Source organism: Malaclemys terrapin, chromosome 2 (assembly GCF_027887155.1).
Source record: "Malaclemys terrapin pileata isolate rMalTer1 chromosome 2, rMalTer1.hap1, whole genome shotgun sequence".
Classification (NCBI taxonomy): domain Eukaryota; kingdom Metazoa; phylum Chordata; order Testudines; family Emydidae; genus Malaclemys; species Malaclemys terrapin.
Genome location: NC_071506.1, coordinates 255972737 through 255997014, shown reverse-complemented (window position 1 = coordinate 255997014; position 24278 = coordinate 255972737). Strand labels below are relative to the sequence as shown.

At 41.7% G+C, this 24278-nt stretch overlaps 2 protein-coding genes across 2 annotated transcripts in view; one reads left to right on the top strand and one right to left on the bottom strand.

Annotated features, from left to right (window-relative positions):
* Positions 1–517: 517 nt before the first annotated feature.
* Positions 518–23479, bottom strand: MTPAP (mitochondrial poly(A) polymerase). The gene is made up of 9 exons (XM_054020812.1): positions 22740–23479; positions 19724–19896; positions 18830–19063; positions 15718–15942; positions 9750–9961; positions 5419–5645; positions 3917–4009; positions 3763–3836; positions 518–1394 (listed from the first exon to the last, which is right to left on the bottom strand). The coding sequence occupies exons 1-9, from the start codon at positions 22900–22902 to the stop codon at positions 1044–1046; spliced, it is 1752 nt and encodes a 583-aa protein (XP_053876787.1). The 5' UTR covers positions 22903–23479; the 3' UTR covers positions 518–1043.
* A 10-nt stretch (positions 23480–23489) lies between these two features.
* The window catches only part of MAP3K8 (mitogen-activated protein kinase kinase kinase 8), a 28364-nt gene continuing 27575 nt past the window's right edge, over positions 23490–24278 (top strand). The window contains exon 1 of the mRNA XM_054020814.1: positions 23490–23636. The gene's annotated coding sequence lies outside the window, so the exon portion shown is untranslated. The remainder of the gene's footprint in view (positions 23637–24278) is intronic.

Here is a 24278-nt window from a genome sequence, read left to right as displayed (position 1 = left end):
ACAGGGTAAAAGTGTGGAAGGATTTGGGGTGCTGGGAGTAAAGTAGAGTGCTGGGGACCAGGATGGGTGGTATGGCACAGGGGAAGTCATCTGGCTGCAGAGGAAAGGGTACATCAGAGGGCCAGTATTTACTGGAAAACATGACACCAACCGCTCCTTCCCAGCTCCTATCCTGGGGAGTCAGATGGGCTTGGTTCCCCACTCTAAGCATTACCTCTAGGGTCACAGCACCACCCTGGCACCTCTGACTGAGGGCGGCAGGAGAAGGGGGGGGGGGGGGAGGCATGTGACCTGGTGCATGTGATTGCAGTACCACTCAAATTTGGTCCAGTCGCTCTCCTGTCATCATGAAGAGCAGCCATGTGATCTTTTGATGCATTCTGGCAACCCAATTTTGGATCATGACCCATGGATTGACAAACGCTGCACTGCAGAAAACCCTTGTTTGTTTAGTTTAAAATGGTTAAGAAATGCCTTGAGAGCACTGCTATATGAAATTACATGGTAACTATACTAACAAGTTCCAGTCGCTTTATTATATCTTGCACCATTTACATGTGTGGAAAACGGTAACAAAAGGCATCCAAGTACTTTGATTTAAAATAGTTTCTAGTGCGTTGATGTGGTGGTGGTGGTGGTGGGGGTTGTGCTAGCCATGATTTCATTGGAAAGAAGTTGCTTCTGACAATTCCTTTGCTTAGCACTCTTTGTCCATTAGCTGACAGGATTCCGGAAGCCCTTTCCCTAGGCCCAATCTGTTTTGCTTTTTGAACTGTACCCAGCTTAAGGCTGCTTCTAAGAAGGTATATATGAAAGTTGATGTCTGGAGGGTCTTCATCCATAGGTCAGGTGGAAGAGTGAGGCGGGCTTTAGAGGAGATAATGCCCGGAGAAACTAAACAGTCCTGCACAAGGATTAGGACAGTGGAAGTAGGAGGTAATTTTCTCCATCTCACCTCAGTAGAAACTAAGTTCAAGTAATGTTCTTCCAATTATTACCACAAGCAATTCTCACAACAAAGTAGCAGCTACTGTGTTTGATTGCTAAAGGTCCTTTTCCCCACCATTGTTCACCAAACTTTCTGCATTATTAATCTTCAAAGAGTCCAACAGGATTTTGATTCGTTCACTTGCCTGTCCCCTCTTCCTCTTCTTGCCCTTGACACAGTTACTGGCTACAGATGGTAGCAGTAGGGCTGCCAGTCCCCAAGGCTGGCTATTACTCAATGAAGAATGACCTTTATCTTCCTGCTGTAAAATCCAGGCACACTCTCTGGCCAAAGCTACAAATCTATCCAGCTGTTTTTCTTGAACATTCTTGCTGATATTGAGGGCCCGTTCAAAGGGGTTCTGGATATAGAGAGGAGAAGGCTCAGGCTTATTTTGTTCCTTTCCCTGCAGATATTTTAAAGATAGGAAAGACAAATATTTCACACTGGTATTATACACACAGCAAATAGAACAGTTCAGCTAAGTTATTACAGCAATATTAAATATCACCTGATTGCAAAGGGCCTTTGACCTAATAAGGAATTTCTTTCATAAAAAGGAAAGTAGATGTTCATCAACTTAATTAGCCTGTCAATCCGACCATGTCATTCCCACTCTTTGTGCCCTTTCAATGGCTACTTCTTGTTCACTATAGCACGTTTAAATGTCTCATCTCCTTCAAGGCAATGCACATCTCACACTGTCTCTGATGCAATTCTCCCATTCTCTCTTCTACACCAGCAAGGCAAGTTTCAGCCTTCCACTGTTGTCTCCATCGTGCCCTGTATGCATGGAATGAATACCTTCTGCCATGCTGTCCTTCATGCATGGAATGATTTCTATAGCTTCATTTGTTAAGCCAACATGGCTACAAAAATCCCTCCAAAAAACACTCCATTCTTTCACAATGCCCACTAAAGAATTAATGCGGTAAGTTATTTCCTCCCCTGGATTTCCCCCAGTGCCTCCTGTCTTTTGAACATCTCTCTCTCAGATTTGAAGCTTTTCACAGCAGGGTCTGCCATCTTGTGTTTTCTACAGTGCTGAGCACGTTGTCGAAACTGAAGTGTATTTTTAATTGGTATTCCTGAGTGCCTTTTCACTATTATAAAGTGCTCTTGTGAACTGTTTACACCGTGGTGTAAAGCTCAGGGGCTCTCTCACAGACTAAGGAAGGAACCAATGCCATGCCAGAGTCTGTTTCAGGTCCTTGCCTTAGGGCACAATTTATTGGTTAACAGAAAACTCATGAGTAACACCAAAACCAAGCAATTCTCCTGCCAACCATGCCCTGCAGTCCTCGGAGGCTTCTCCCTTGGCTCTCTCAATACTGAAAGGAGAACACACCCTTTCTTTAAATCTCTTGCTGGTTCATGGGACAGGAAGGTAGCCCTTAACCCTTACCTGTCTATTTTACCCTATTACACATAGGTAATAGATAACACGCAAACAACAAATTCTCTTATTTGAAAGAAAGAGGCAAGGGAGTCCTTGTACATGTAACAGAAAGCAACAACATAGACGAGCTGAAGGTCCACTCCACACAGCAACTTTTAAATGTGATCTAGGTAAGCGGTTTGGAGCATGGCCATCTTATTTATTTAGATTTATGCAAATTCTAAAAAAGGTTCATCTTAATTAGTCACAAGTTAACAATGTTCAGGTTGTATCTGCAAAGTAACTTTTCTGCCATTTCAACCAACCAATAAGTCCACACATACCACGACATCCAGCAGTGTTTGTGTCAGTGTCTTCTGCGAAAATCTTGGTTGGTATCTCCTAGTGCGTGAGCAGGAAATTGAGTGTCCAAAGGGTACACCCACATAGCAGCACATGGGACAATATACTCTGGGATCTCCTATCTCACAAAGAGCTAGTAAAACAGGGACTGATTAAGCCAGTTACATAAACATGGTTAGGGAGTCCTGTAAAACATTGCAAACTGTGCTGAATGAATTACATGAAGAAATGCATGTGCCAGAATAGCTCTCTAAGCAGACACAAAACACTTAACTGTCACAGTTACTAACAAAATTTTATCCCTTATGTGTGTGCACACAAACCGTGGGGAACAGCCATGCCAGTAAATAGTTTCAAACTCAGTTAAAAGTTGAAGTATGGAGGGGGTCTAAACTCTGGGTTCCCAACGCAGATCAGTTATTTAAAACGGCAAAGCCTTTAGGGATACACAGTTTGTATGAAGACCAAAAAAATGTTGGATTGTGTTGTACAGTCCAAGTTTTTTTTTTTTTTAAATCTCTCTAACCACAAAAGTGGGACAAAGAAAGCAGCTATAAACAATGACACCTCTCATGTAACAGAGCATTCAGCAGAGAAGCTTTATTGGCTTATAGTTAGTGCTTTATAATGCAACAAATAAATTAGTGCTGCAGCACTATCAAGAAGTAGGTAATCAGTGGTTTTGCTTTGTTCTGCAGAATTTAAGTCTCTTCATGAATCTGACTGCCAGTTTAGGGATAAAATCAGTTTACAGGTATTCTATGTGTAATTTCTGCAACTGCAAAATGTGCTACATAATTGCAAAACACAAAATGTTTCCTGAATGATACTATTTCCTTATGATAAGAAAATTATTTTTTTATGATTATGAAGAAATGTACATTAGATAGTTAGTCATGTATTCGTTAGTAGGACAAATGGATAAGGACAGCAGAATTTGGCCCTTTATGCAGTATTGCATATTTCTACCTCTCTCATATAGTGAGAGCTTTGACAGTTAAAGAGTAATGGGAAGAGATTAAAATGCATTTACCTTTCGAATATTTATAGAGTCCTTATTGAAAGCAAAATTCCCAAAATATTCAAAGAAGTCACTCAGCAGCACATCTGAAAGGAAAAAGGTAAAATAAGGAAAGGGATATGGTTCTCACAGCAATGGAAAAACCACTGAATGAAGATCCACTTACCCAACGTTTCTGTATTTTCTGTAGGCTTAATTTTGTTCAAATTGCTAGCAAAGGTACAGTCATGACCTTCGATTATATGCTTATCTTCTGCATCTGAAATGACAAGTTATGAACAATGTGTTTAAATGTGATATACTGTAAAAAAAAGTCCCCCATATTTATTAAGCATTACTCAGACATCCTCTCAAAAAGAAAGCGGTACCATAAATCAGTGCAAGTGGGTACAGAAGGTAAATTACTTTTTACAATTAAATTAGTTAAAGATTTAAATGGTTTAAATTTGTGGATGGGGGAGGGAGAGTGCTTAGGAGAAATAGGAGATTTTTAAAAGCACAAATGGGCAAGTGCATGACTCCTATTTGTTCCTTTGAAAAATCAGCCACTAAGACACTTACACAAAGAGGCCTTACTTATGGCCTGTACCATCACAAATCAGTGGGGTTACAGACACAAGTAAGGGTTGCATGATCAGTATTCTTCCTCTCTGATACTCATGACAGTGCATTGGGATTTTTCTTGTAAAATTTCAAGACACCTATTCCATTGTGACTGTCGTAATTCCACATTCGAAATTTCAAAGGGAATTAAAAAATAAACCTTGTTGGTAAACTGATTTTGAAAGCTTTTAAAAGTTGTTTTTACTTCAAAACTACTAACATTCAGCATGTACCTTAGCCTTTATTCTCCACTTCAAAGCCTGGGTGGGAGCACGTCTAATGGTTAGAACAGATGTCTGGTGAGTCAGGACTCTTGGATTCTATTCCTCACTTTTTCACTGGCATACCTTCTTTGATCTCAAGCAAAACTTAATCCATTTACCCATCTACAAAATGAGTAAAAGCTACCCCACAGGGACATTGTGATAATGATTTGCAAGTCGCTGAGCCGACTTCAGTAAAAGTCATTAGTCAGAAATATATCTTTTGCTTTTAATTTCTTTAAAAGTTTAATATTGATGTCAAAGTTGATGACTACAAAATAATGTATATCATACCAAAGGACAGTGAAAAGATAATATTACATGGTATTTTATGGCTAATTTATTGAGGAATAGAAGATCAGCAAACCAGAAGAAACAACAACCTGGACTTTTAAGAAAATGCTGACTTTTAATTGTCTGATGCACAGAACAAGCCCACTCTCTAAGCCAGTTAAAATAAAGCTTTTCTATATGTACCACAGCTCTCCTACTGGGATTAAATGAATAATTTAGTATCAAATTAATGTTGTCAATGGAATTTAATATTGTGACTGGAAAATTTATTTAAAAGGCAAAATAAATCAAAGTGTTTGATTCTCCAAAATATCCACCTTACAACAGTGAATCAGTACCAATGTTCAACAACTTGGACATTCTCTCAAATATATGGTATTTGCAACATGCAAGATTATTTTGGACCATCAAAAGTGACTGAGATTCACACAAAACTCAATGAAACCAGAGTGGAGAGAAAACACGTAAGAGCTAGTTCAGTCCTACTCCAAAATGGAAATGTTCTTACCTGCTAGATCTTTAAGTTGGTCTAGTGTTGGAATGATAGGTGGTGTTCTCTTTTGAAGGAAAAACAAGGCCATTATTGTTAGAGAGAAGTTCGTAATCCAGGGACCAGGAATGGTACTTGTGATGCCATGTACACGGGCCCAGCACCGCACACTGAACACAAGAGCTCTTACACGTGAGTCAAGGCTACCATATATATAAAGGAGTTCTGAACTTCTCATGGCAACTCTGTGAGACACAAGTCCAAGGAACAAATTGTAAATATTAAAGAGAATCACCAACTGTCAAATGTAACCATAACTCATGCTGCTCTAAGACGTAATAATTATAAAGAAAGAGGATCTTTTTTTTCAAATTGTTGCATATGACATAAGAGTAGCAGAGAACATCTGAAAATGTCTAAGATGAAGTTCCGGATGGCCCTATAATTAGAAACTTAAGTACAGTGGAAGAGAAATACTATCAATACACTTCAGGAGGGGAATTTGCATTGTGTAAAATATCCATAAAAAATGAATGCAACATTACAACAGAGAAATAAAGCATTCCAGAGACAGAAAATACAAAATTAACTTTGAAAGTGCAGACTTAAATTAGACTTTTATGCTTTTGAGTATCTTAATAGATGATATCTGTGATAATTTATCTAATACAAAACCAAATACAATCTGGAATTTCTTAGATAACCTTGGATACAAAGGGTTACAATACAATGTATTCAAAAATCAAGTAAAATCTAAAGACCTTAATCTCAATGAGATCTACTAAATTTCAGTGAGATCTACAAAACATGCCATGTTTGAAGAAAGTCAATTCAGCAGTTTTCAAATTATGAAGGTTTAAAGTAAAACATCCCCAAGTTTATGACAGCCCAGTGTAAAGTTTTTTTTAAAAGCCAAGTATTAATACCACAAGTGGCAGGTACGGATACACGAGTTACTCGCTCCCAGCATTGCACGTACTCCTCTAGATTATGCGGCACCACCTCAAAAGGACAAATATAAACTTCCTAAAGTCTAAGTCAGATTTTGGGAGTAGAAAAGTTACTTTTCTTTTAAAATTTAGACTGTGCTGAAGTGCTTTACACTATCCCCAATGTTCTATGCTATTTTAGAACAAGCAAAAGTGAAGACAATTCCTCCTCCATCTGTATATGCACCAAAAAAGGAGGGGGGGGGAAGCTTTCTACATGCAAAACTACTGAACCACATTTTGCAGTCTTAGCTTCTTCCACAGCCTCATTGAGTATATCTACACTGCACACTAAACCCAAGCTCTGACTCAGATTTGAGCTCAAGCCCACCTATCATCCACACCCAAATCTGCCTGACTTCGGTCAGTAAGCACTTAGGACTAAAGTTCTAGGACCCTGCTAGTGGGGTGGGTCAGAGAGTCCCACCATGACTAAGGTCTAAGCCAGGGGTGGGCAAACTTTTTGGCCCAAGGGCCACATCTGGGTATGGAAATTATATGGCGAGCCATGAATGCTTATGAAATTGGGGGTTGGGGTGCGGGAAGGCTCGGGATGAGGGGCTGGGGGTGCAGGAGGATGCTCTGGGCTGGGACCGAGGGGTTCGGAGGGAGGGAGAGGGATCAGGGTTGAGGCAGGGGTTTGGGGCATGGGAGGGAGTCAAGGCAGACTCCGGGTGGTGCTTACTTCAAGCAGCTCCCCGAAACAGCGGCATGTCCCCCTTCTGCCCTGTCTGCAGGCACCACCCCTGCAGCTCCCATTGGCTGCGGTTCCTGGCCAATGGGAGCTGCATGGGGTGGCACTTGATGTGGGGACAGCATGCGGAACCTCTGGCTGCCCCTACACACAGGAGTCGGCGTGGGGACGTGCCGCTGGTTCTGGGAGCCGTGCGGAGTGGAGCAAGGCCCCGACCCCGCTCCCCGGCTGGAGCGCCTGAGCGGGGCAAGCCCCAGAACCCACTTCCTGGTGGCAGCTCACGGGCCAGATTAAAACATCTGGAGGGCCGGATGTGGCCCCCGGGCTGTAGTTTGCCCACCTTTGGTCTAAGACCTGTCATTCTGCATGGTGGCTGCAGCTTAAGCTGCAGACCCGAGACAGAAGGTCTGCGTAGCATAGAATGGATGTGTTACAATTACTGGACCTGGATCTCAGCTGTACTAACCCCAAATTTACAATGCACTGTGGATGCTTAAGTGCAGGCTTGGAAACAAAGTCCACAAGTCCAGGTCCCATAGACCCACGTTTACAATGTTATGTGGACATACCCTTAGCATGTCAACATTTCAGTAATGGCGTACATTGTACTCAGTTAACTTTAAAAAAAAAATTCACGTCTGAGCCGAGTACAAGATTAAAAAAATTCAAAGGAATTTTTCTCTAAAGTTTATGTGCAGTTAAAAAAAGGAAGGGGGATTATGATCATGCTATTAAAAAAAACAGATCAGTCTACATATACACTTCAGTTAGCACATTCTCCCTTTTTCACATGGGTGTCCACATGTAGAATTTGTTAAGAATCGGAGGAGCAGGGAAGAGTATGTGTTTAACTCTGACTTAAAAATGATAATGCAGTGAAAGAATTAAGCAGCATACAAACTACAGTAGTAGGCAATTTTTAAGATCCTGTTGTCAGTTGCTTATAACTTGCCAAACTAACAGGCAGAAATTTTCCATGCCAGGTGTATGCCTTCTGATACATTTTTTTGGAAAGTTTCAGCGAAAATGGTTCAGCCATTTCCCAGAACAGGACTAGGGAAAAACACATTTTGCCTATGTTAAAATTCACATTTCACTAAGCATCTCTAGTGTCTCTGTGCTTTGGAGTTGGGACCTGAAATTTGGCAAGAGGTTTGAACTGTGTCAAGGATGTGCCTTTTTCTGTTCCCATGAAATATCACCCAAATGTGGCCAAAGTTATAAACTTTTGAAAAATCTGTTCGCATACACTTAGTAGAGATTTGCGAAAATTTGGCAGCTAAATTCTCCAAATATTCCATTGTCACTGGACATATTCCTGTGTTTTTATGGGTTTGGGTGTGTACCTTTATACGCATAAAAGAACAGCAGCTCATAAGTCACAAGAAATGTAACTAAAATAAAAAAGTGTGCAATGGACAACAGGGAAATGGTAAAGCAACAGATTTCAGTTTGAAGCTTTCAAGAAGTTATTTGCTACAGTAATACAAATAATAGTAAGCATAGTTTTTTTACTGATAGATTTGTTTCATTGTAAATGACGACTAAGTCTTGCAGTTACCAAGAGAAGACAACCTCATCTGGTTCTACAACAATACTTCCCATACAGTATAGTTAAATTTTGGCCCATAGTCAGTGATTAAATGTAGTTTCTTGCTTTGCTATTCTCCTCTTCCTCTCTTGTATAATCACTTTTATCACCAATGTACAAGATATCACAAGTAAATACTGCAGGTGATGCAACAGATACAGGAAAAGTCAGAAAAGTAAAGAGGAGAAACACCAAAATTTATTACAGGCATAACTCAGGTGCGTGTTCCAGAGTCTTTTACAGCACACCAGATCTCTCCCAACCCATGATCAATAAAAACATTTACATGCCTCACTGGCATTCATGTGGCTATTTGGTACATGTAATCAAAAAATTAAAGCAAAACTAGGAAGAGAAGTGGCAGGCCAAAGAGCTATTTTTAAGAAATCTACTCCCCCTATTGGGCATCATCACGAAAGGCATCAAGTACAGAAACATCAAGTCTCAATTCCTTTCTCTTAAAAACAATTGCCTGTTTGCACTGCTTAGGTGGCAATATATCTTGAATGCTAGGCTAATATAAAATAATTCTGTGTTTATCTGTGTACAGTCCAAGAAAAAGACAACTTCAAATTGCTTTTCAGTGATCAGACTTCAGGTTAATGAAGGAATATAAATTAACATTGGTATTATACAATTGCCTAGTCCTAAAAGCAACAGAGAATCAAAAAAGTGATTGAAAAGTTAATGAAAAACCATATGTTCTTGATTTCATATCTATTTTATTATATTGTTTTCTATCCATCTATTATCGTAAGTTTTCATGTCTCTAGTTTTAGAAAAAGTATTTATAATCTGTATTTTTACTGCTAAATTAACTAAGACCCGTCCTCAAAATTAGTCTTCAAAAATGTGACTTTTTTTTTGTTTGTTTGTTTGGTTTTTTTAAAGAGTTGTCAAATATATTTCCTGCTTAGGCTCACGTAGAAAAGGAAAAAAACTTCTCAAAAACGTATCATTTGTTTGATATACAGACACACATATAGAAGCGTATAAGTAATTTTCATTATAGCTTTCCAACATACATATTATTGTTCTATTTAATTTTTTTAAAATGCAATTGCCATATCATTACCTATTGTTAGTTGTCAGGTCACACTGGAACCCCACTGGTTGATGGGAAAATCTCACCAATGGACAGCGAGCATTGAGTATTTTTTGCACACCCACACAGCCAGGGCCAAAGTTGTCAATGCAATCACCAATCACAGAGAGGATTCTCTGTGATGCTATTCTTTCAGAAGGTACTCTCTTCATCTGATATTCCATATAAAAGGGACCTGTTTTCTAACACAAAAAAGATGAAGGTAAATTACCAGTTCTGAAAATGACATAAGATTCTGGGACACTTCTGAAAGACAACTGGAATCACTTACAAAGAATGGTTTGTGATTAAAGATTTGAAAAACACATATTGCAAGTAGTTTTTAGGACTCGATAAAAGAAAACATTTTAAAACATCACTTTATCTTTGCCTCTCTTACATTTTTTCCAGATTAACTGGGAAATTAGAAATGCAATTGCTTAGATAAATATATGAATGCTGTAATCTCACTATTGTATACAATAAGTAGTAATTTCCAAGGTATTTTTTCAGTAATGTAAAAACAGAGAGGTCAAGATGAAGCACACTGTTTTAGTGACCTAATTTAATAACAAACTAGAAACAAGAAGTACAACCAAGCTACAAAACATGTTATTTCCTCTCTTTTGACCAAGGTGTTTGTTAGCTTGTACCAACCACATCTGTGAGGTTCTTTGTTAAAGAACATTTCCTTTTAGCTTTTGGAAAATCCCAAAGTTTCAGCACATTGGTTTATCATTACCTCATAATGCAGCCCAGCTTCTTGAAGACTCTTAAATTCATTATCTCAGAAAAGAAAGCTAATGTTCTACGTATTTTATAGAGTCAGAACAATTCTCTATAGCAATATTCTAACCAGTCAATGTGTATTTTCCTATGTGTCCTTATACCTGCTAATTCATGTCTAGTTTAGTTTACAGTAATAAATTTTTATTCACATTGTGAAATAACTGTTCTAGCATATTTTAAAAAAATTCTCAGGCCTTGTCTTCACTGCATGCTAACCTTATGCTCAGCCTGTTTCCCCCCTTAATATGGTATGCCTTCACACATCCATGTCTGCCAGAAGGCCACCACCATATGCTAAGTTATAGGGAACACCATAAGGCAGCTTTTAATGAGTTTTGCTACTACGAGGTTTAATGAAGTGAACACGTACAGCTGAGGCACCCATAACAAATCAAGATATCATGGTCCTCCAATACCTTTCCATAAACCCACTAGGCACCATTCCTATGCATTAATTTGCCATCTACCGGTGCTCTCAACCATGACTGGAAGTGGTCTATCTTCCTATCCCTTTGCTCAGCATCCATGGTCCACCATATCTGGAGTTTCTCCATACTTGCCCACCTCTGATGTTTGAAACAACAGAATAGCAGCCCCTAAGCCAGTGTATCAGCCACCTGATCATATGAACACACCAGAATCTTGGTGCGGCTTTGGACTAAAGTGAGAAAAATCCACATTTAATACCAGAGAAAAAATATCACACTGTACGAAGGTGTATCTAAATAGCTGCTGGTTGATCATGAGATTGACCAGATGGGGACACCAGGACAGGGAGAAAATAAATGGGACACAAGATGAGCTATTGGAAGGCCAGAAATAAAAATAAGAAATTTGGTGAGAATCCCAAAAACCTGTCCATTTTATGACGTGTTGAGAACCCTCATGAGCAGAGAAGCCCATTTCATCTTTAGAGCTGGGGGGGAGGGGAGGGGAGGGAGTCTGGAACCTTCATGTCTGTGAAGATACAACCCAACCTCTTCTGGACAGCCAGCAAGGAGATGGAGCAGAGGAACTAGAAGAGGAAGGTGGCCTTAGCCTGGGAGGCAACCTTGGCCCCGATTTGTATTAAAACTGCCTCACTCTCTTGATGCGCATCAGAGCAGCAGACTGCACAGGGGAGCAGAAGACACCTTAAGGTGCCTAAAGTCACAACTGGCACGGACACTGCATTGATTTTTCTTGGGGGGGGGGGGGGGGGGGGAAGGCAGGGGGGAGATAACGTATCAGCTTGCCCAAGCTGAAACAGGCCAGATCTCTAGAACACCCTGGCATAGAATCATAGAATATTAGGGTTGGAAGGGACCTCAGGAGGTCATCTAGTCCAACGCCCTGCTCAACCCTGGACCAATCCCCAGCCAATGCATCTGATGTAGGTATCCATGGATATGCCCTGGAGGTCCACAAGAGCCTGCATAATGATGTAGTAGTATCGTTTCCTATTTATATACTTGCTTGCTTGAGATGGTGGATGGGTATATATGTCCCAATCAATCATACCTGTGCAGTTCAGGAAGCCCATCTGTTCAAGCCCTGCAATTATTTCAGGGATATTCCCAATTTTGGCAAGCCTGGAGGACAATACATCATTAATTGTCTTGCAAACTTCAATGACCACTGAACTACCTGTAAATTTTCCAAATCCAAATAGATTGCCAACAGATCTGTATCAATCTGAGGTTGTCAGTTTTCACAAGGCAAAGAGCAACACAATTCAGGACCATTACTGGCTCTCATGCTCTCTGCAAGGGCAAGGTCCTCACACAGCTCCATGAATGTGTCTTGATGTGAAAGTTCTGGGCTCACTGCTGGTCACCTCATGTTTCCATCACAAAAATGTCTCACCAGTGAATGTTTGTATTCCTGGTTCAGAAGCAGTGGTCTGAGTAGGGGTCATCTGCCATTACAAACAATACCCGCTCAGTTCACACCTCCGCGTCCAGATGGTCCTGTGGATTTGCTCTTGCTATGCTACTTCTAACAGCAATTCGCTGCCCCGTCTTCTCTAGCCACAAAATAGCCTTTGAAACCCCTGCCAATGTCTTCTGGTAGCAGATGGTGCAGGCACACGAAAAAGAACCACTGCTTCCATAAAAAGCTGTAGTTTTAGACTCTGGTAATTAGGGATAGGAGGATCCATACCTTTGGCCAGTACATAGCAACACAACACTACACCAACTAGGTTACTGCCAGGAAATAAATTTCATGGGCCTAGACCATGCCATCCAACAATCCAAACAGTGAACTAATAAGTTGCACAAAACCAACCCAAGAATATGAGCACAGTGCGACAGTGAGTTGTGGCATCATGAATCTCAAATTACAAGCTCAGACAGCTGTACTGTTTGTCACAGCCAGTGCAGATAAGGGGTGTGACAGCAATCTGCTATCATGAACAATGTGGTTGCACAGCAGCAGGGCAGGCTACCACACGATTACTTACCCCATGGTTACATGCAGTGAAGACAAAGTTTCATACTATTTCCTTCTTTTGACACATCATTACATATGGACACTATTTGTTTTTATCTTCAAATCCACTTGTTGCTACTAATCTGACAATATTCTAACCAGATAAGATCAATGAGAAAACCCAAAATGGCTTTCATAGCCCCACTGAGAATTTGTGTCAACACCGCCAACTAAAATAACAGCATTGCCAAAGAAAGTGGCTTTAGAGCTCCACTAAATGGCATCAGCAAACAATAGAGTGGGTTAGGGAAAACAAGCAAGATAACCTGTAGCTTTAATTTTACAATACAGGGTGGACAAAAATGAATTATTATTTTTTTTTAAATCTGATTTCTATTTAAATGGAACTCTTATTTAAATTAAGTACATTTTGATAATCTATAAAAACCATTTAAATTAGAAAAAATATTAGGCAGGACATATTTGTGGTCAAAGTTTTAAAGAAAGTCAAACTACTGAACTGATGGAAGTCAACGGCTAAACACATGTAAACCAGCTTTTGACAGCCTTCCTGCAGGTGCAGAAAGATATTTTCCTAATTTCAAGTATCAGAGGGGTAGCCATGTTAGTCTGGATCTGTAAAAGCAGCAAAGAGTCCTGTGGCATGAGCATGCATCTGACAAAGTGGGTATTCACCCACGAAAGCTCATACTCCAATATGTCTGTTAGTCTATAAGGTGCCACGGGGCTCTTTGCTTCCTAATTTCAGTTTATTCCACTAGTTCAGTTCAATGGCTAGTTCATTAAAATTTAAGAAACTGACTGGTAGCTGAACTAGGAAAGCTTATTTTCCTCCTCCAATCTATGAACAAAAACTAATTGTGAGATGAGATCTACAGTTCTGAAATCCCGGACATGGCAAACAGAAACAGTCAGTTCAATTCCCTAACTACATATACTTTTTTTTGTTTAAAAATCAGTTAGGTTTCTATCAAAATATTTTTTGCATTTAACTTACTTTTTTTCCCCCCTCTTGTATCCAGCACATTTAAGATATTTTTATCAGTTAAATAAAACTATTTGAAAAACACTCTTTTTATGCAGTTAATTCCAATTTCCAAATAGAACTTGAGACAAATCACAAGTAAAACGTTAAATCTAATAAAGAAGAAATGCATAATCCACAGTTTTCTAACATAATACAAAATGTAAAAATTAAGAATGAATAAACGTACACTAAGCTTAAACTGCTTAAATAAATGTGCATAGATACAGTCTATCCTCCTGGTTAGCAAGAAGTAGTATCAGTTTTAATGTAAAGGCTATGTTAGTTGCAAATCAACACTAATGGTTACCAACTAATGAAAAATCAACTTTTTTTTTAGAAAAATAACTAAGTACAAATGCAAAACCAGATTTAAATTATTTAAATCAAGATTTCCTGCTTGCTGATTTAAATCAATCCACCCTATTACACTAAAGTGCTAGATGCCAGCTGGACTGATGTACTAAAGAAAATCCAGAGCAAGACATCTCAGACCTGCTCACATCCTGGATAACGGCTGAGATAGATTTCAATAGAAGGAGGTTCACTTATGGAACACTGTTCTGGAGTTTAGCTCAACTGACTAACAAAATATTTAGAGGGACTATGAATGCAAATTGCCAACATTCCAGTACATTCACTGCATTTATTTTTATTGGTAGATTTGTTCAGATTAATGAAGTTAGTTGTTGCAGTAAACCCAGTACCAGAAAAACTTCCCCAACTGCCACTGGTACATGCCAATAATTGGGAAAAATAAGCATTACTCATTCATATACTTCCACGTGGCAGTGAAATACAGTAACATACGTTGGAGGTGGGTCACAAAGAAAGGCTGGAGAGCTGAAGTGAGGGGTCATTAGACAGACTGTGGCCAGGTCTACACTAGAAAGTTAGGTTGATAAAACTATGTCGCTCAGGGATGTGAAAAGTACGCATTTCTAAGTGACATAGTTAAGCTGACCTAACCCCTGGGGTAGACTGCTCTAGGTTGACAGAAGAATTCTTCAACCAACCCAGCTACCACCTCTTGGGGAGGTGGATCAACTACAGCAACAGGAGAACCCTCCCTTCACTGTAGTGAGTGTCTGCACTGAAGCAGTACAGTGGGGCCTTGCTGTAGCAATTTAAGTGTAAACATAGTCCTAGTCTTATAGACAAAATATGGTGCCCTAGAAACTTAGGACATGCATGGAAAATTCAACAATTTTATATTAAGTTTTTAATCCTCCATGCTCCAAATTCTCCGAAAAAAATTGTGTGTGTCTTATTTTAAACAAGCCAACTTGCAAACAAATTGGTTACTTCACTCAGCAAGTTCAGTTTGGGGGTTTAAAGTATAGACTTCTATTCTAAGCCCGAAGGGTTTTGTCCTGGTGTTTGTCACTGTGGCATCTGAATGCCTCAGTATTAACTATGGAGTGCAGTTGCTGTACAGTACAGTGAACACCACTGGGGACACTACAGTTTACTTCTTGCCATGATAAGAAAACCCTCTGTTTATTCTTACTCTGTTTTCACATCACAGTTGTTAATTCATTAAAGGTCTCTAGCTCTGTACACCCCCCCCCCAAAACACCAAATCCTCTTAACAGACTTTATCTGAAATATTTCGAAAACCTCAGTATAGCGTATCCAGTTTCACTTATATCTCTAAGTGGTTAAATCTGTCAAAGAAGTCCTACAAGTTAGAGACATGCTGTTTACCCTTACCGCTCTTGTAGGGCTCCTCCCAATTTCATCCAGGTCCAAAAACATGTCTAAATCACATCCTAATTTGCCAAAGGTGTTCACTGAGGAGCCAAATGGCTTCACGGTGCACTCTGGGAAATATGCACATGCAATGTCCTGAATCAGAGAACAGGCTAGGAACCGGAGCTTAGTGTTCTCCTCTGTTAGCTGATATTCATCCATTAGAGTGTACAACTGATTACTTACCTAAAGAAGAAAAAACAAACATCAAAATATATGTTAGTTCCATTTCCTTATTTGTTTGCTTAGCATCCAGTCTTTCTGACCTAATTTAATACCCCCTTCAGAGGCTACTCTTCAACTCCTTAAAATGAATGTCAGTGCTATGTCACTTACATTCTTACACTGCTATAGAAGTAAACAAAATATTTACAAATTAAGATGCCCTCTAGAGCTTTAGATACCAGTTCCTTCATTTCAGAAACTACCCCCCAACACATTTAGAGATATTATTGAGGATTCTTCCTCATGGAGCAGCAAAGTAAAACCCAAAGAAAAAATAAGATAATAGATCCAAATGAAAACATGAACAGTGTTGGCCAGCATTTTGACTCTTATTGGATACCAAAGTATTCACCATAAATGACGTAAATGCATCCTGAATGCCCCAATTCCTAGGCTATTCAACTCACCACTGGGGGTTAATCTAGCTTTAGCCTGGAGTACCTCTCCTGGGTGGTTGCAATTTGGTAATGGTTTTTCCAAAAAAGAGTCTTTTTGTTTTGAAGAAGAAATGGAATGTTCCCCTCACCTCCACAGATCCCTTCATCCTATCAAGCGATCCAGTCCATTACTGGTGCAATTTCCTACTGCAGGACATTACTGGTGCAATTTCCTACTGCAGGAGAGTGCCCCCATTTCTGTTCAGTCATCTGCAGTGGGTGCCGTTAGCTCAGCTCTGAAAGGTATCCCAAATATCTTTGCACTGCTAGCAGTAGTGCATCAAAAAAGGTGTTGTGACAGCCCATGCAGAGTTCTGGAGTGCATATGAAATTCACAGGTAAATAAGAGGAGAGTGAAGAAAGGTAGAGGGATATATTCCTCAGCTGGAGAACAACACTGGTAGTATTCCATAGTTCTCTCAGATATTAACATCGTTAAGTGATGTCCTACTTAGCTTATGGCTAAGGCTTTCCTCTCTGGGGTTCTCCGAGCATACTCATTGCTCACCACCATTCAAGAATCTAATCACCACATATGAACCAAAGTGAGCAGTCATTGGGCAAGATTACAGTCTCAGTTACAGCACTGTATATCCAAAGTAACGCAGCACAAATCAATGGAGTTAATCTGGATTTACACTCTTACACCAGTATAAATCCCGAGTAACTCCATTGGCCTGCCTGCATTCTTGGGATCGGGTAGTACAGAATGTTTAATCAGGAATTCTGCTGCTACTATATAGGGAACATTTCCCTTCTCTACAATTTTCCTCCATGGAGTCCTAAGTCGACCAGTCACTTCTGGCTTAATCAGTACATACATCCACCTTTTTTTTTTTTTTTTTTTTTAAACTAAAATACATTTAAGAGGTATATTTTACTTATAGCCTGGGAACCTGGTCCCATATTGTAATATTCCAAGAGCCTTCACTCGTATTATCTTCAATAGAAGCTTTAGTTAGAGTAATAAATAAAGAGCAAAAAAAACGTGCTCTGGATTGAAGACTCAAAAAAGGTAAATATTAATATATTTTAAGACTTCTGAAAACAATTTTTTTTTTTTTTTCAAAAATTGCAGCGAAATTGTACAAGTCCTCTATGTTCTTGTCTGAGCCTGATATGTTGCATTACTCAGACATTACACTTCAAGATATCAGTCCTACTGTCACAGTAGTTTACTTAAACATGCATCTCCCTCTCCCTTCCACCTCTTTCCACCATTTTTTCTTCTACTTTTTAAAGCTTAGAAATATTAGAAAGGTCAAGTCTTTCTTGTTTTTACTGATGGATTCAGATATGGGCTCAGAAATCTCAAACCTCAAGTTAAGGTGTGAGAATAGTGGAAATAAAAATCAGTTTGTTGAAGAGTCAACTGTTTAATACAAACAGTTGTTAAAAAAGATTTGCAAGACTGAACAGAAGTGAAGAGAACCATCTCATTCAGAGATTGCTTTCATACACACTAATGGTCATAACAAATAAAGTAATCACTTGACATATTTATTTCAATTTATGAAATGCATTTATCCAAGGCAATCCACTAATAGCTCAGATAAATATTTCTGACCAGTGGAATTGACCTGTAAAAGCCCCAAAGAATCTTTAGATAATTACACATTTCCATAAGCAAATTTAAAAAGAAAAAAAAAAAAGCCTTAAGAGAGCTATAGCCATAGACCAGAAGTGGGCAAAGTACGGCCCATGGGCTACATCCGGCCCGTGGGACCGTCCTGCCCCGACACTGAGCTCCCAGCTGGGAAGGCTAGCCCCCCTCCCCTGCAGCTTCAGCTCACTGCGCCGCCAGGCAGCTCAGCACCGGTGCTCCCCCGTGGGGGGGTGGGGGGAAGAGTGGGAAGAGCAGGGAGGGAGGCTCACCTGCAGCCTCAGGGGAGCAGGCAGGCAGTGCGGGTGGAGGATTCAGGAGGAGCACCGGGCGGCCGCAGCCGTCCAGAGAGAAGCGGCGCTGTAAAGGGGAAACCGCCGTTTCTCTCCAGCTGTGCGGCTGCCCCTGCTCCTCCTGAGTCCTCCGCCCATGCTCGCAGGGCCACATTCCGAAAGGGGCAGGGAAGGGTTGGATGGGGAGGTCCCAGGAGGGCGGTTGGGGTAGGGGGTTCCAGGAGGGGGCAGTCAGGGGACAGGGAGGGGGGTTTGGATAGGCAGTGGGGTCCCGGGGGGACGGGACGACAGTTAGGGGCAGGGGTCCCGGAGGGGGCAGTCAGGGGACAAGGGAGCAGGGGGGGTTGGATGGGCCGGGGGTTCTGAGGGGGACAGGAAGTGGAAGGGGGCGGATGGGGGCAGGGGCCAGGATGTTTGGTGAGGCATAGCCTTCCCTACCCAGCCCTCCATACCATTTTGCAACCCCGATGTGGCCTTCGGGCCAAAAAGTTTGCCCACCCCTGCCATAGACTTACACTGTCAGCACTACAAAGCTTCTGAACAAGATCATTGATTAGAATGGTGGACTGTTTATGACAGTGAACTGGTGCCTGATGAGCAGCTTGAGTTGATGGGTTTTTCAATGTTAAAGTAAAAATTCTAGATTTAAATGGAACAGCACATTCCTCTTCAATGCCTGGGATTCGGGTAACATCCTGTAGTGAAGCTATGCTGTCTTTTTCAGAAAATTCTACCACGGCGTAGGTACCCTAAAAGCATTAAAAAGTGAAGAGACATGGTAAAATAGCTGGTACAAGGCATAAACAATTCCATTGATATTACCGTTGCAACAGTAATCATAGCTGTCTAGATACAATATGATTTTTATCCTATGCATTTTACACTAATTCACACCTCAGCACCTTTGTACTCTTTCACAAGCTGTCAAAAAGAGAATTTAAGATGTATACCATTTGACATAATGAGCACATTTCTGCATTAGAAAGTAATCAAACTAATGAATATATTTATTTCCACTACTGCTAGATTTAGGAAGTGAATGGAGTGCAAATAAATATGTTCTGCTGTTAGGCAAGCAGGCGAGTGGTATGAAAGTTACTGATAGAGCTTTAGCCCCGCCCAAAAAAGTTTGCTATCTTCAACTCATTTTGGGTGTCACTATTCAACTAAAAGAAACAAATCTTGACTGAAAAATTGAGAAGTAGGAATAAAAATTCTTGATTTACTTAACATCTTGTAAAATTTAACAAACATGAAAAGAAATACACACAAGTAATTTGTCAAAGAAAGATGCCCAACTTTTGAGAGAGACAAAAACTAGTTTCTTGAAAACCAGAGACTGACATTTTTTTTTGCCCAAATCCAACTTTTAACAAAAGATTTTAATTTAAAATACTCCAAGTACGTACATAGCTTTCATAAAAGTAGTGACTGTTAATTTTTCCATGATGGGACAAATATGTGAGAAATTTTTTCTCACTGATCTTGGCTGGGCAGTTAATTAAAACAGTCCGCTGTGCTTGCTCTAGCCTTTCTGCTTGCACCTCAGGAAACATCTTCTTTCGGGTAGCAACTTTAGAATCTGTGGGAGAGGGTAGAAAAAAAATTCTGCATAAAAATGTAGGTTTTATACAGATTTTGGTAGCGTGATGTTAAGGAATCTACAGAACTCAATTTTAAAACACAAAGTTAATAATGGGCAATCTCCCAAAAGAGAGGTTCTTTCTCCCCCTTGCATCAATTTTTCTTCACCTCCCTACTGTTTGACTTGTTCACCTCTAGTTTTTCCTTCTCCTCCCATGTGTGCACTCCCAAGAGGTTTGCACTGGTGCCCTTTTTCAGCACACAGTATTTCCCCAATGGCACTGACAGGAGCCACAGTGAAACTGGGAACAAAAAAAAACAAACAAACCCAATCAACCACCAAACAAACAGAAACCACAGGAATGCTATATGAAAGTGTAAGTGCAATTCTTCCACAATTTTACTAAAATCAGATAAGGGGGAAAACCAACAACAGTGAATTCCCATTCTACAGAAAATGTTTTTTCTATAGTGAACCTGTTATGTTGACATTAACGACTGGCTTGATATTTTCTATGTAAAACATCTACTTAAACTGATTGAGAGCAGCTGTGATACAAATGCACAACAATCAGATAATGACACATTCTTCAGCCCAGATCAGTAACTCCCATCCTTCCTTGATCATTAAGCTCTACACCAGGGGTCAGCAACGTTTGGCACGCGGCTCACCTGCTCTATATAAAATACGCAACAATATTGGGTCTGGAAACCCATGCCAACTCCCCTTTAATATACTCCATCTTAGTGTAGTCATCACATCTCGCTTTTTCTGACATGCCCCAACTATTTCTCTTTTCCCCCTTGTTTTTTCCTTTGTCTTTTTCTTTCAGTTTTGCTTTCTGCTTTTTATTCTCTTCTCTCCCCTCCCCGATTTTCTCTCTCTCATTTCCCAACTATTTTATGCTTATTTTCTCTCCCACCTTTTAACTGTTGCAGGTTCTGTCACCCTACCCCTGTAGCTGACACTAGATCAGTGGTTCTCACCCTATTTACCATTGTGGGCCACTTATGCAGCTCTCTATGTATTATGTGGGCCTCATCCACACAATATATATACTGTCTGTATGGCCCTGAGGATGACACATGGGCCGCAGCTGTGTGTTGATTGGGCTGCCCACAGGCTGAGAAACACTGCACTACAGAGTTCTGCTCGTCGCATGTTATCTGTGTCTGTTGGACAGAGCTGGCAGGCAACGGTGCTATTTAGAGTCACCTGAAGAGGAGCTGGTAGGAGAACACACAGAAATAAAGAGGATGAGTAGCTGCCACTATCTGCAGCACTGCAGCTGGGTTTCAAAACAAATTATCAGGTTTACACAGTAGCAAAGTGGTCCTGAACTTTAACAGTAACCATTAATGTGTTGTGCAAACACATGACAAATATGATCCCTGTCCATTATATGTGATGCTTTCTAAAGCTATTCCTAGTAGGGTATTTTGTTTGTTTATTTTTAACATATGAATCATCTATTTTGAGAATCCCAGAGATTCCGTAAACTCAACTTCCAATGATTCCTGAACAATTTTCTAGGAATAACTGGCAGTACTCTATGAAGAATCATATTGAATCTTTTTCAGTCTTTTGTATTTAACTTTAAAAAAACACCTTTCCACAAGTTCAACTGATATGCTTAATGAGAAAAAAGGTCGATCTTGAAAAAAACTAGCCACTAGACACTGAAAATAGTATATTTCAGTTTTTAAACTTTTGTTTCTTAACATGACTATTCAGAGGAAAAAGTCAAGATAGGATGTATTCAAATGGGTTGTTTCTGGTTTGCAGAGATTAGAATTTGATATTTTAACTTGCATGGTATGCAAGGCAAAAGCTATTAAAATATAAGCAGATACAGTTTAAGTCCTGATTAGACAGTCTGAAACAGAACACTGGAATTTCCAACAAGTACAGTAACGCACATGACAATGCTCTTCAAAACTAGACGCTTAGTACCGCATCTTCCCTGGACACACATTCCCCTCACCCCCGTTTTGACAACAACAGGGTGGTTATTCTCTTTTGATCTTAGTGATGCATATTCAGGAACTGGGATATGGCAGACAGTGACAGCTCTGCCACGTTCTAACACAGTCATGCCCAGAATGCAGCCCACTGACTGCAAATATGGTGTAAAACTTTTAACATTGAGAACAATCAACCACTGGAACAATTTGCCCAATGTCATGGTGGATTCTGCATCACTAGGAATTTTTAATTAAGGTTAGTTTTTTTTTTTAAATGATATGCTCTATGAATTATTTTGAGGGAAGTATTTGGCTTGTGTTAAGCAGGTCAGCCTAAATGAGCATAGTGGTCCCCTCTGGCCTTGGAATCTATTAATTCTGCAACGTGATCTCATTTCACAGGGTAGTGTAGCCCCCAGCCCCTACAGGGCAGGTACACGCCTCAGGGAAGGGTACTACAGGCCACCTGCTCCCGACGGTAGCTCGGAGCGAGGCTGCAGCCCGCCCGGTTTGTACACAAGTTGCCAACGCAGCCCCTCCAGCGGGCAGAGTCTGGCCCCTCCCAGCCCGAGCCACGGGGGCTGGCAATTGATTCCCACGAGGCCGGCTCTTGCGCGGCGGGGCGGACACAGCCGCTCTCCAGAGAAGCCGGGTCACAGCTCGCTGCGCTCCATTCGCCAGGCTCCCCGAGCTGCCAGGGCACGACAGCCCCGCCCGGCTTCGGGGCTGCTATCGCACCCCTGGCCCGCAGAGGGGGGAAGCGCAGCCCCAGACAGACCCCGGCGCCCGGCAGCCTCCCGGGCCCGGGAGCTGCCCCCTTGGCCCAGTGCAACCGCCCCCCCGCCAGGCCCTGCCCCGCCACAGAAGCCTCCTCACCTGCCTCCTCTCGGCCAGGGGCCCTCTGCGCGGCCGCTTCGGTGGAGCTGAGCCGGACCTGGCTGAGGCGCGGCCGCCCCAGAGCGCGACGCGTCTGGCTTGTCCCCGGCACGGGGAAGCGCAGCCGGCACCACGGCAGCAACAGCTCCATGCGGGACGCCATTACCGATCGTGAGGCGCGGGTAAGGGTGAGCCGCCGTGCGCAGGCGCGAAGTCGCGCGCTGTACGGAGCGGCACGAGAGTCAAATCTCGCACCTAGTTCTTCTGCTTCTTGGCTACTGGAGTCCAGCCCTGCCTTGCGCCCAGGAGCTCCAGCCGGACTCAGTGGGAGCCGGATCCGATCCTCCAGCCCCCGCCCGTGGGCCGGGACCCATTCGCTTCACCGGGCTCGGGCCGGATCCCGCGGGGTGAGGGCGCTGCGAGCCCTTGAGCGCTGAGCATCCCGCAGGCGGGGTCCCCGGCGCCACCAGCCCGTTGCGCCCCGGTCGGGAGCGCGTGCAGCGCTCGCTCCGCATTAGGGGGTGTAGCGGGCACCTAATGGCAAAGAGACGCTCCTCCCTTTCATGCACAGCGCGTTGCCGCTGTGCGAGAGCCCCGGCGTGAGCGGGGCTTGGAAACACGCGTTTCGGCTGAAGGAGGCGCTCCGAGGGGCTCCTCGCTGGAGTCCACCCCCCGGCCGGAGGCACAAGCGAAGGCCCCAGTCCTGCAAACAGTAACCCACGTGCTAACCCTCCCGGGGGGGGGGGGGGGGGGAGGGACAGCCTGTCACTGCCTAGTGTGACCGGGCCCACGGGCTCCTACTTCCCGGGACATAAAAGCAAAGGCGGGTGTGAAACAGACGCCGAAGAAAAGGGGACGAGCCGTGCAAGGGTTTGGGGAAGCAGCCAGGACCCCGTTGTGAGTGATCTGATTATTTGATAAAGTGAAACAGAATACTGCATATTCCCTATTCTTGTTATTGATGTAAACACACACAGTGAGCTACTGCAGTAAATTCAGAATACAGACTCTGTACCTTTACTGCAGTACAGCCATGACAACATGCCTACCTTTGTCAGTGGTATAACTGTACCATTACACGTACCCATAGTGAAACGTTACAGCTATTCATTTCCCTAGGTTACATCTTTTAGAGGTCTCTTTGGAGGGCTCATTTGGCCCTGCACAGGTGTATAAAGTTAGCATATGAGTGGTTGTAGGATCAGAAACTTGAGATAAGACCGTGTGACCTTGAGCAAGTCACACCACCAGTCTCATTCTCAGTTACCCCATCTAGCAAATGGAGATACCTAATTTTGTATAGTACCTTGAAATTTATGGATGAACATTTATATCAGTGTAAATAATTATTTTGTAATCTTAGCCTTGGTTTTAGGATGATACGGGAGAGAGGGAAGAAGATCTTTTAAAGATTACTTCTAGAATTATTCTTCCATGTGACCGGAACATTTCAATTTACTCCACCTATATGTAGCAACTGTGTGTTTTTCCTCTGGAATACTATGACGCATTCCTCATAAATTCACTGATGTGCTTAAG

What these genes read in the sequence shown, in the direction of transcription:
- MTPAP (XM_054020812.1), bottom strand. Translation starts at nt 22,902, where the DNA reads ATGGCGTCCCGCATGGAGCTGTTGCTGCCGTGGTGCCGGCTGCGCTTC. An exon ending in GACCTGACAACTAACAATAG is followed by an intron (nt 5,646 to 9,749) that starts GTAATGATATGG and finishes TGTGTCTCACAG; the next exon opens with AGTTGCCATGAGAAGTTCAG. An exon ending in ACTCTATAAATATTCGAAAG is followed by an intron (nt 1,395 to 3,762) that starts GTAAATGCATTT and finishes AAATATCTGCAG; the next exon opens with GGAAAGGAACAAAATAAGCC.